Source organism: Poecile atricapillus, chromosome Z, assembly GCF_030490865.1.
Source record: "Poecile atricapillus isolate bPoeAtr1 chromosome Z, bPoeAtr1.hap1, whole genome shotgun sequence".
Taxonomy (NCBI): domain Eukaryota; kingdom Metazoa; phylum Chordata; class Aves; order Passeriformes; family Paridae; genus Poecile; species Poecile atricapillus.
The window spans coordinates 123,275,625-123,288,524 of NC_081289.1; the positions used below are offsets into that span (position 1 = coordinate 123,275,625).

The 12,900-nt window shown below is 37.3% G+C and overlaps 1 protein-coding gene across 3 annotated transcripts in view; it reads left to right on the forward strand.

Moving 5' to 3' along the window:
* TENT2 (terminal nucleotidyltransferase 2) overlaps positions 1-12,900 on the forward strand; it is a 50,817-nt gene that overhangs the window by 9,344 nt on the left and 28,573 nt on the right. For all 3 annotated transcript variants that reach the window (XR_009276103.1, XM_058826451.1, XM_058826452.1), the window contains exons 8-9: positions 6,849-6,918; positions 10,352-10,428. Coding sequence is in view for 2 of the 3 variants with exons in the window: in XM_058826451.1 (XP_058682434.1) it covers positions 6,849-6,918; positions 10,352-10,428 (147 nt within the window). In the remaining variant the exon portion in view is untranslated. The remainder of the gene's footprint in view (positions 1-6,848; positions 6,919-10,351; positions 10,429-12,900) is intronic.

A 12,900-nucleotide genomic window follows, 5' to 3' on the forward strand; every position in this document is an offset into this window, starting at 1 on the left:
GGCCTGCTGGAATAGGCTTCCTCTATGGTCTACGAACAGTCATACTCAGATATGTTATCAATTAGTAGTGGTAACAGAGACATACCAGGATTAACAGCAAACATTTTCAGAACAACATTACCCTGTTTCAGTAACATGGCATAGGGTAGATGTCACTGATATTCACAGAGCCAACTTACAGTGGGTTGCATGCAACCATTGGATGTAGCAATTCTCAGTTGCTGACTTCTCCAGATCCTTTGCCAGCTGATTTTTGAATGTAGTTGGGCTGTTCCTTAAGCTGTCAGGCAAGACTGTCTTGGTGAGCTGGTTCTTCTCTCCTATTTCAGGATTCTTTCAGGTATTAGCAAAGAGTCCTTGGTGTTTCTTGTTCACGGGTGTGCAGGAGAAGGTACTTTTAAAATTTAATTCAGTAAAACATCCTAAACGATCTGTTATTTTCTTCCTTTTACAAAATTCTAGCAGATCCTTCTTTTGGCAAATAGAGAAACTGATAAGTCATCCAGTGTTCTTCCAATTCGTATTTTAAAAGTTGGAAGAAAGGTCTCTTTTTCTTTCCCCTCTGGCACAAACAGCCCTTACAGTATCTTGTCTCAGTTTCCATTCTGAAGTATTTGTTAACACAGGACTCTGCTTACTTAAAGCCTGTTTTAAGGAACCTTGGAAAACGGCTCTGTGTTCCTCGGATCCGGTGTTTCCCGTTTGGTTGTCTAACAGTGCAGCCACAGAGCGTTCGCTGCCCGCCGCAAGGCCCCGGGACAGATGCGCGATGCGAGCGCAGCCAGCCGGGGACACCCCCGGCGTGCCCGCGCTCGGGCTGTGCCGCTGCTCACAGCGGTTCTCGGGTCTTTCTCTGAAACAAAACCCGTTATTGTGGAAACTGCGATAGTCATTCCTGCCTACAAAGGTGACATTAGCGTTCTCGAGGGACTAAACTCTGCCTTTTCCTCCGTCTCCGCAGCAGCAAAACCGGTGCCACGCAGAGACATGAGGCTCCCGTCCGTAGGTTTCACACTCCCGGCCCCCTCCGGGCGGGCACGGGCGGGGCCCAGGGGCGGCGGGCGAGCCGGGCCATGGCCGCTCAGCGGCGGCCCCGGTCCCTGGCCGCTTGCCGGGACCGCTCCCCCACCCCCTTTCTCGGCCAGTACCAGGGCAATAGCAGAAGTCACCTCAGCTCCTCTCAGAGCGGCTATTCGCCGTCCGTCACAGGGGATGTGATCTCCCCGCTCATGGAGACGTCCCGGGAGACGCCCCTACCACAAAATCTTGGAAAAAGCTTTCCACAGATGGAACACTGGAATGGCGCTAGTCCCGCTTTTCTCACACAGATACGAGCTACATACTACGCAACAAAAAGAGTTACTTCTGTATTACCTCATGTGGGATCTTGGAACCATGGTGTCTCAACCTCAGGCTGCTGCACGGAATTCTCAAGATTACTGGCAGGAAAGAATTCCTTGCAGGGTGTTCTTGGTCTGGAGGAACCGTACCAGGTTCTCCCTGTCTGGGTGTTCCAGAATAACTGTTGCCTTTTTCCCAACCTGGAAATGAAATTCAAGATAATTTTAGTAAGGAGGTAATATAAAAAGAGATCTGTGTTTGGAGACCTTCAGGAGCAGTTATGGAAAGATGTCTACAAAAGCCCAGCCCCCTCCAGAGGGTTTAGGAAATTAGCATAATTAATAAAAAACACCAATTAGGAGGATGAGTGGTGATGCAATTCCCCGCCACTGGTTTAAGCCCCTTCTCTGGAGCTCCCCCTTCAGCAGTTGTACTTTGTCCATGAGAATGTATCTCAAAGAGTTGTTCTCAGCCTTGGTTCCCAGGAAGAGCCAAGACAGTAGAGAGCCTTGTACCTCCTGGGGCTTGGAGCTGTGGAATTTGTTTTGTCTTTCTGCTTAAGGAAAGGCCATGGAAAAGTACTGGGAAAACTAGTCTCTAGTAACAATAGACTACAGAGTTACAAATATGTGTGTGAAGAATACAGAGAACGTAGAAAAAAGGCAAAACCTAAATGGTACCATCATGAATTTAAATGCAGACTGCAAAATTTCTACATTGGCAAGCACGCATGCGCAGATTTTAACAGCTGTTGTGGAAGAAAGACTTGATACATCTATTGCTGAATAGGCATCTGATATTTAATGCTTTTTACTACTGTTTATTGACATTTGCATAAGTTTGAAAATTAATCTGGGTTTGTCTATGGTACAACTCTCTCCAGTGCTTTCTGATAGCACACTGTTAAAATAGATGTGTTTTCAGGGATCAAGAAGCTTCTAAATGAGCAATCTTTTTCAAGAGCTCTTGTTCTGTGTCAATGTGTGACAAAATCAAGTTTGTTTACCAGAAAGGCATGATGATTATGTGCAAGTGATCTCCAAAAGTGCCTTTGCCCATTTTTGATGCTTTCATAATTCTCTGATACCTTGCAAGTTATCATTTGGATCACCATGCATTTGGTCAGCTTGATTTAATTAAAGTATTTTATGGAAGGCAAGGCAGAACAAAGCATCGCTGAGATATCACTCCTGTCAGGTGTTCTTACTTGTGATATGTAGACCTCTTATGTCATCTCTTCAGAATCTTAACATCACTGTGGCATTAATTCCTATACCTAGCAATCTCTCTTGTGTCTGTGTATGGATGTTTCGTGAATAGAACTAACAGACAAAAATTGGTTGAAAATGTTCAAAACCAAAGGGCTTTGGCACATTGTTCTTCGTGCTTAAATTTAGCTAGTCTACAAGCTGTAGCTCAACTATGCCAAGGCTTAGTACTTCTGGAACAAGAGGTGTCCTGGTTTCAGGTGAGATAGTTAATATTCTTCTTAGTACCTGGTGCAGTGTTGTGGTTTGGATTTAATATGAGAATAATGTTGGTAACACACTGAAGTTTTAGTTGTTGCTCAGTAGTACTTACCATAAATTGAGGACAGCCTGTCTACCTAAAATGTATGAAGCTGCTTCTGATAATTATTTTTGAGTTTTGTGCTGCCCTGTTAACATGGATGTCACTATCCTATGATTTTAAGGTAATACCTCTTCGATAATATTAGTTAAGTATTTCTTTCTTTCTTCCATAGAAGAGAGACTGCAGCATGTTTTCAACAAGTGTGTGAGCAGTCATATAACTTACTGTTGCTTCACATGAGAGAACGGAAATAAACATAGTTTGGGCCAAACATGAAAGCTAGCAAAGTGTGTGCCAAAATGTAAGAGAAACAATAAGAGCGAGAAAATATAAGATGCTATTTAAAATAAGTTCTTGCTCTGGTTTTGTGAAAGAGTTAAAGGACAAAAATAAATAAGGAGGATATTTGGGACATAGGTAGAGTTTTAGAACTTTTTTACCCTTTTTCCAGATCACTTTGGTTCAGAAACTTGTGAGAAGTTTTTCCTATCTGTGCCTCTCACAACATCTCCCTCTTTCTTCTTGCACTCTGCAACGTTCCTGTGCATTCCTACATAAGGACAGTAAGAGTGTGATTCTGTGCTTAATTTCCCTTAATTCTATGATGGATAAATGAAGAAGCATTCCAAGTGCAAATCAGATCAGTCCCTTTCACAATTTGTTTCGCCTTCACTTTAAGTGAAGCACTCTAAGTGCCATCTCTTTTATCCTTCATATAGAGTTGAATGTGATTGTTAGATTAGGAGATTTGGGAGGTGGATTCAAAATTTGTGTAACCTCTAGCTTATTTCAGTTTCAGGTTTGTAAAAGCTAACAAGTGTGAGCAAGGAATTTTTAGTCCATCAGATTCTAAGTCTTATAGCAGGGGGTTTTTTGTGTTGTCATCTGCATCTAGAGTACAGGCTGAAATGAAAATGCTGTTTTTGAATAGTCTAATCACAGAGAAAAGTATGAAAAATCTTCTGATATTTTATTCACTGGTTTTGTGGGGCACGTTAGTCTTAAAGGTATGTATTTTATTCCTCCTAGAAAAGAGAGATGTGGGATAGCAAACATATAATCCTTGTCAAAGACTAGCTGATCCTGTGTAACTTCTTGGCTTATTTGTTCAGATACTTGGAAATGTATTTTTTACAAGATTGGCTGACATTCCCAGAACTGTGTGCTAAAGTCAATGTCTTTAGAAATGTGAAGCATTAAATTGGGGTGATAACTGAAGAGGTTATATCTAAACTACTGAGAGTAAATGTCAGGCTGATTGCTCACTTCAGATTCATCTGTGTGGGATTCATTTGAAAAACACCTTGATAGTATTATGTTGAATGGTGTTTGCTGTCTGCATAAATAACAAAGAGTGCATTTTCCCTTAGATTTACAGAGAGGTATAGTAGCATTGAGACTAGGGTATCAGGGTGGAATCTGCCTAATGCTGGTCTAATGGGAAATGTGAAACAGCTTGGACAAGCAAAGGAATTTGAACTCAATTGAATGACTTTGAAGGACTGTGCAGATCATTGAGTGAATTCCAAAAAATCAGCAGTTATTTCATCCTGTGGTGGATTGCACCTTCCTAGATTCTTCATGAATGTGGATTCAGATTTCTGTGTTGTCCAGTTTCTCCTTCTATAATATAACCAAATCAGTGAGAGCAGCCTACATGCCCAGGATGCCAAAGATCTTTTTTGCATATACCATGTCTGGGATTAATATTCTGTACAATTGCTTAATCTTTAATTCTGTAAAAGAAGAGAGGGAATTAAGTTCTTCAGTCTGAAATTCTGCGTGAATAAGTTATATATGAAACCAGTGCTTAGTCTTCTTTGAAGCCATAATATTAATTTCTGCTAAGCTGAAGTGGTGTTCATGACCTTATCACAGACATGCCCAAAACTGTGGAGTAGCTGTATAGATTTCTTTTCACATGTTTTGGTATAGCCTCTCTGGTCATAGCTTTCATGATCACAAAGTCAGTTTACTAAGGCATTTATTCAGCCTGTACATATTTCAGAATTCCACATCCTGTATTTGTGACTGTTTCTTCCCCTGTATGTATATATAACGTACAATATAGATTCTGCTAGCAGCATCATTGGTCTCAGTCAAGAAAGAGGATACCAGCAGGAAGTTACAGCCTTCTAACTTCCTCTTATCTCTTCTGTCTTCCTGGTTGCTTTTTACCGCCCTGTGAAACAGATTGGGATTATGTTTTGGGCTGTATATTTTTTTCTTAGCCAACTAATTTGACACAAGCATCCATTAAATGTAGGGAGGCATTTGTAGACAAGGATGTGTTTGGAAGTAGATTGTCACTAGAATGAGTTCAGTTAACATCTGAAGACATTGGGAAGGGTCATAGTGAGGAAAGTTGAATTCCTGTGGCATACAAATAGACATTCACCATTGCCTATCATGTGTTAGTGCACTGGGAATCTTTGTCTTATATTTGGTAGTGAAAGGAGAGGAGGCAGAGAGCTGTGCATGCTTTAGACTCATTTTTAAAATGTTCTGGGATGCTGGAGGAGAAATGCCTGGATGTGTCTGAAGGTCCAGCTAGAAAGAGAAGATGCTTGTATTAATAAGCAGACATTGAACATGATTTGAAGTTGTTCACTTAAGATTCTCCCATTAACATCAGTAAATTAGTAAGATTATCTTCTTTTCTGAGTGCCAATCAGAGTGTTGCTTAGGCTGGTGCAATGCAGTAAAATCCAGATAAAAGATTGCCTCAGGTCAAATCTGTCTGAACATGCATAGCCACAAAACATTTTTAGAGTCTCAAAAAAAAAAAAAAAAGGAATTTTTTTTTAAAATTGTTTCACAGCAGTGTTCCACCAGATCTGAATTTGTCATCCAAAAGCAATGGAGATGATGCTGTTTAATCTAAGTGGCTATTCAGCTGATAGAAGTACCTAGCTGCTTTTTCTTGAAGGAAAGAAAAAAATCAAATTTTATTCAAGGTTATTTTTAGTTTATATTACTCGTACTGTGCATGCTTATTTATGCTAATCTGAGGTTGATTTATAGAAGCAGTGGGAAAATATTTGATGTTGGATATCAACAAATTCAAGTGGTCCTGGATTTGGCAACAGAAGTAATTACTAAAATCATGCCTTTTGCCCAAATTCATATCATGTAACCTACAGGCTCTACTTTTCTTTCTTTTCCATTACTTTCTTGGGCATGGTATTCATTTAGGATTATGGAAAACTACTGAATGTAGGCTGAGGTGTTATGAAGTCCAGGGAAATCACAATAACATGGCTGATGCAACAGTTTTGGGGAGCTGAGTGTGGAGGGTGCATTTGGTGGCTCCATGTGAGTGGCTGAGCTTAGTATGTGTGAGTTTGGATGGTCTGACATTGAGCGGTGTAGGTAATCATTTGATAATCATAATCAATGTGGATTTATTGCATGTCCTATCACTATTAAAACAAAAGACAGATAAAGTTTATCCCGGCTTTGATAGAAAGCATTGTCCTCTTTTCAGTGGCATTTCCTGGTATGTACTTTATTATTCAAATTAACAGTTTTCAAAACAGGTTTTAAGCTTATCATTAGCCCATCCTGGTTGGATATGTTCATGGTCCTTTATTTTTGTACCTTATAACTATTCAGGATTTGTATTACAAGTAGTAAAGCATTGTAGTACTGCATTCCTTATTTTCAAATATCTGGAATATTTCCCTCAGAAAAGTCTTCTACTCTATGTTCTGCTTACCTCTTCTCTGATGTTTTGTGTGTGGGGAGCTTTTCACCTGCTTGCACTGGTGGTTTTTTTGCTACAATTGCTAAAGGTTACTTAGTTTAAGCACAACCCTGCTAAATTTAATAAACTGCTGTTTGCTATAAATCAGTCAGTAAGATTCTATTACAGGATCTTTTATTAAGGTCTGCATCTTGCATGAAACTTAATTGCATATTTTTATCCCTTTCAGCAAGCTACATTGAGCGACCTCAGCTGATCAGAGCAAAAGTGCCAATAGTGAAATTCAGAGATAAAGTCAGGCAAGTATCCTATTAAGCCTAATCTTTCAGACTTCGACATGAGAAAGTATTCTAATGTGTACTGCTCTTAGGAGTAGTCCCATTGTTATGTGTGTTTATTTGTGTAGTGCTATAGTTGTATCACACATTTGTACAGCTAGCATGCCATGGCACTCAGCTTATTGCCTTGATGGTCTGAAGCACCTCTTGTGGTTGATGCTATTTGGTTCCTGTGATGTGAATTAGAAGCAGTACATATTTCTGTGGGCTGTTTGTACATTGTGGACTCCCAAGTTAACAAATGGTTTGACAGGAAAACAGCAGTAGGAAGAAAACAGTTGTGCAGTATAGTTTTGCTTGCTGTGCAGACATAACTATTGAGCTGTACAAACAATACTAAAACAAACTAGTTTGTGGTGGTATTTTCTTGTACTCATTGTATATTCATTATAAAGACCTAAGAATAACTTAGAGGGATATACTAGGACAGATAATGATGAATTTCGTATTGTTTGTGATAAAAGTATTTGACAGAGGAAGAAGTCATGTAAACACTGAAATATGATGACAGTCTGAGTAATGTTCATATCTTACTGTTTTCATTGGCTTAGTTTTGTAACACTGATATGTATCATTTTTGTATAGTAACATAGTTTCACTTTAATGTAGCTGTGTTAACCTGTCTATATGGTTCTAAAATTTTTGTCTTCTGAAAACAAATAAGCAAACTTTTCTGGCCTCTCCCTATGAGAGCATGTCACAACATGTTTCTATCACCATATATCTTTATCATGGCTAGGTTCCTGCCCTGATAAAACTAAATCTATCATTTTTACAGTTTGAATTAATCTATATAATCAGTTTAACCTTTTTTAAAATCCGAGATTATACACACTTGTTGGAGTTTTTGCTTTATACGTTTTTCTTAATTTACACCCAATCCCATGTTTACTTTTATATAATTGCCTACCTTTTAAAAATTTGAATGTCTTTTACTTTCTCTTCTAACAGTGCAGAAGGTTGTTTCTTCCATGCTTCCTGAAAGTATGGTACTTGTCAAGCTAAAGTTTGGGTTATTTGGATTACCTACATATAGCAATACTAGTCTTTTCTTATATAAATTATAAATTCCTGGTGCAAATATTGAATATGTTAGGGGATTATAGCAATTTTTTTTTCCCAATTTAAAATGAGAAAATAAACTTTAAAAAGAAGCCTTTAATATGGAACTGGATGGAACTGGTTGTGTGAGAAGATTGAAGTCTTTTTGTAAGCACTTATACTCCATAGTACAGTCACTTTCAAAAAATAAGCCATGATAGTTACATACCTTAGATAGGATTTAAAGAACTCTTTATTTCCCACTAAATCAAAGTATGATCTTGTAAGACTAGAAACAGCACATTATATTTTTGCAGAGTAAAAACCAGTATTGTTCACTGTCTCATTTTCTGTATTGCTTTTGTGAAAGAGAAGAGTGATGGGGAATGTCACCATTTTGGGCTGGGATTTTTTTATTGTAGTTCATTTTTGTTTTGTTTTCTGTCTTTACAGTTCTCTTTCTCCTGCATAACTTGTCCCTCCATCCATGTTTTGTCTTTTTATTTAAGCATTTGTCTCTTTCCCGTCTCTTTCTGGCCTCTGGTCTTTCGTAGGCTCAGATGTACAAAAAAGCATACTCATGCATTTTTTCACAGAGGTCTTGAAAAATCACTTGGATATCCTGTACCTAGTGCATTTAGCCTGTCTTTGCCAAAATTGGAAACTAAACATTACCAGCTTCCTGCGAAAGCTAGTTTTTGATGCCCAACTGCTGGGAGAAGGTGGTTGAATTCAGTGCGTGTTATCCCTTTATCTGGAGATGAAGATTCTAATGTGTTACAAATAACTGAAATATATATATTGTATATAACTGAAAATAGGTGTTTCCCCTTACTTTGATTTAGTGAATGAGAAAGCATTCATTTTGTATTTGTTCTCTTATAACCTTTAAACTTGGGGGTTTGTAGTGCTGTAAAAGTAAGAGAAGAACCACTGCACTTAAAGACTTAAGGTCTTTTTTTTTGGGTAGTCTTTCCCAAGATATTATTCTAATGCTGGTTCTGCTTTCCAACAAGCCTTTGATCAACTATCAAGATCTTTATACTACAGAAGATACAAAAACTTCCTCTTCTGCTACAGTTGATGTGCAGTTGACGCTTTTTCTCTCCTTTAGTGCTTTTTAGTAGAACTTTGAGTCCAAACAGTACAAAACATTTTTTACATTTCCACCACTGCAATAGCTATTAAACATGCAATAGAACTTGCTTCAATCAGCATCTGGTAAACAGTCTTCTTGTCAATTTGGATTAGTCGGAATTACACATACAATCTAACATTTTTTATTATATTTGCAGTTAATATTCTTATGGGTGTTCATGCTTATATTTACAACTGTGAAGTGGTAGCTGAAGCTTGTTTAGTTTCCGTACTGTTATGTACTGTATTCTTAAAACATATAAATGGTTATGCTTGATACTAACTCAGGTTTAAAATTATGCAGTAGTTTTGATGCAAAGAATTTTTTGATATAAAAAGATGTAAAAAATGTAAAATGTTCAAAATACCTAAAAAATTCCTTGTAGGTCTCAAATTATTGTCTTTTATCAACTTACATGAATTTCAGGTCCATGTTCCCCTTATATGGTCAAGAAAATCCAAAGAAGTATTTGGGTGAACAAGTGCTATGTGAATGGAACTTGTGCATGTAAAAGGGAAATAGCTGTATATCATAGCTAGCTACTTCTTTGTCTAATAATAGGCTCTTCTTGTTGTAAGTTAGTGTTGATATGGCTTATTGATCGTAAATGCAATATCGTTTCTTGAGTTCTGTGAGTAGTTAAGCTCTATATGCAGTAGGAAATCCAAACGTGCAGGCAGGTTGTGTTGTAAATAAATGAGCATCAAAACTGTTTTATTGCAAAACATGCAGTGTTTACTCAGAATTGGTTTTCTTCCGAAGTTTCTCTCTTACTGTCATTGCAGAAATGTCTCTTATCTTCTGAACTCTTCCAGCTGTCTTTCTCAGTTCATTGGCATAATTTCGTAAAGTAATACTTCAGAGAATCCTTCCGGCTATCAAAAGTTATATGTAGTAAATCATGTAGTGCAAGTGTAGTTGAGTGAAGGATTTTGTAAAAATTAAGAAACGGTATCTTAAGTTATCCTAAAGTCTAAATTTGTATCTATATGTATTCATCATGTAAAACAACAAGTACATTTTTATAACAAAGGAGTTCAAGTCTGTAAGTGGTGCAGGTGCTGTAAACAAAACTATAGGAGTCACAGCATTTACTCTGAAGAAAGTTTCTAGGGCTTCATATTAAAATTAAATTTCTCCGTATCTGTCATAAAGTAGGTAGTAAACATTCTTGCAACATGATGCTTGATTTTATTTTTTTTCCCTCCCTAATAGCAATGTGGATTTCGACTTGAATGTAAACAATGTGATAGGTATAAGAAATACATTCCTTCTGAGAACCTATGCATTCAGTAAGTTTTTATTGTATTTTCTTATTTCTTTAAACTTTGCTTTTAGAGTTTGTATTTCAGTATTGATATGCTATGAAAATTTAATAGATTTATATATATATATATATATATATAAACTACCTATTTTGCTACATTAAGTAGCTTTAAGGTAAGTTCTTGTTGCTCATTCTAAATACATGGAGAAAACAGCTAGGTATGTTTTTAACTGAATATTATAATATTCAGAAGATAACAAAGATTCTTCAAATTAAGGTCCACATATCTACTACAAGGGCTACTTAAGGTATTCTGCAGATAATAAGATCATGATAGTACTGATTATCTAGGGATATAATCTCCAGCTTCTTATATTTCCTTACAGCCAATTACAGTATGGATGGCTGATAGCCAGCTATGTCTATATGCTGTTGCAGAATCTGTTCTAGGAAAATCCAAAATACTGCTTCAGTATTTATACTAATCCCAAATCCAAATTGGTTTGTGTCTGCTCAGAAGTTTGCATTTTAGGCAGAGATTGTGAAGCAGCCTTGTGGAAGGGAAGTAGTAACAACTGCACTCTTAGTGGTAGATTGAGGGTTTCTTTTTTATCATTACAATGTCATTTGGCAGATAAGTACATAAAGGAGTATAACTCAGTCTTTTTCTTCTAGGGCATTTGCATTGTTCCTTTACCACCTTCTTCATAAGGCTTCACCTTCTTGCATAAAGGAATTTCTTTCTATTTAGGGTAGGCAGTTACCTGTAGAAGCTATCTTCACTAGTTAATTTTTACTAATATATCAGTCGGAGTAATTTGTGTTCCATATTCATGTCACTAGGAGAGTCTACAACTTGTCCTGGATCAGTTGGTTAACTGTGATTTCTTCATTCAGGGAGGTGTTATGACTGGAAAAGGATTTGCTTCCAAGTTTGAAAGTATTACGAAATAATCATTGCCATTTATGACTGCAAATGAGCAGTCACTTCATCAAGTCTATTGTTTACATTTTTGTTTGTAGCTTCTATCACTGGTTGTCTTTACTGTTCTTAGAAAACCATGTAGGGCAGACAACTCCAGATGTGAAAAGTGAAGTGAAAGCAGTCCTAGTATCCCATCTTTTTTTCTGTCTGCTATAGTGTTCACTTTTATATGGCCAGTAAAATTAACTTTGTGTTTCCTGGTGATGGCTAATATTTTCTTGAGGTTAAGGAGTGAGTTAGTAGCGAAGGGAGACTTGTGATTGAAAATATTATCTTCTCAATGTTCTGGACCTTCCTAAATAGACTGTACTATACAGCATACAGCTTGTCTGTATGCTGTATAGTACATATAGTATGTACTATGTACATATGTACATACTATGTACATATGTACATACTATGTACATATGTACATATGTATAGTACATATTTCCTTGGACCAGAAAACTCAGGTGTCATAAGGCACACAAAACTAAATGGAAGCTTTTATCAGACTGTCTTACTCCATACTTTTGTAAGTCATATGAGCAAGGGAGGATAGCCTTATATGTTAATACATGTCCTGCTCACTTAAATGTGTAGTTGAAGGGCTTCAACCTGCATGGGGGAAAAATTATCTAATTACCTCTAATGTGGAAGATGTATTGGTCTATTTTCCATTGGAACAAATTAGATGTCCAGGCAAACAAGGTAGTCTGACTAACTACCATAGTGAACATGCTAAAAAATAAAAAAGCTGAAACTCCAGAGATTTCTATGGATGCTCTTCTGTCTGTTTTGAAGTTAATTCTTCTGTGTTGGTGCATGAGTGCTCTAGAAAACATCAAGGATGATGAGGCAAGGTGACACAAAATAATCACAGAAAATGTAGGTAGATTAGACAGAGCTAAAAGGTGAAGTCTGTGCTGTTATGTTACCAGCGGTTTGTTGAAGGGGGCATGTCTTCATGGGTAGCAATTTTTGCTAGATATTTTTCAGTTAGTGGAAACTGGACTTTTTAGTTTTGTGCAAATAACATTACTGAGCACTTCCTTGAGGGGTAGCTTGTGTCAAAGTATCAGACAAAGTTCACTGGCCATACTGAACACTAATTTTGTTATATACTAATTACAGGCACCAGCAGACAGAATTTATTATCTCAAAATGAGGTCAACTAAAACCAGAACTTTTCTACTGCGACACAAAATAGCTATGTTTGAAAATGGAACCTCTTTGCATTTTTCTCTCATGAAAAAATTCTATTCCAATTAATGCATCTTCATGTGGTGTCTGTACAGTACTTTTCTGGCATTTCACAATTAGTGTACTAAGTTGTATATTTTAGTTCAGCCACTGGTGAACAATGTCAAGAATAAGATGATTAGTGATAAGGAGCTTGGTTGTTTCCAAGACATCTTCCAGATCTAGTAGGACATTCATTCTTAGAAGAGTAACACTTACATGGGCATGTGTGCTGAACTACTCTGAACATGTTGTGAGAAAATCATGCTTGATAGTTTTGCAGAATAACAG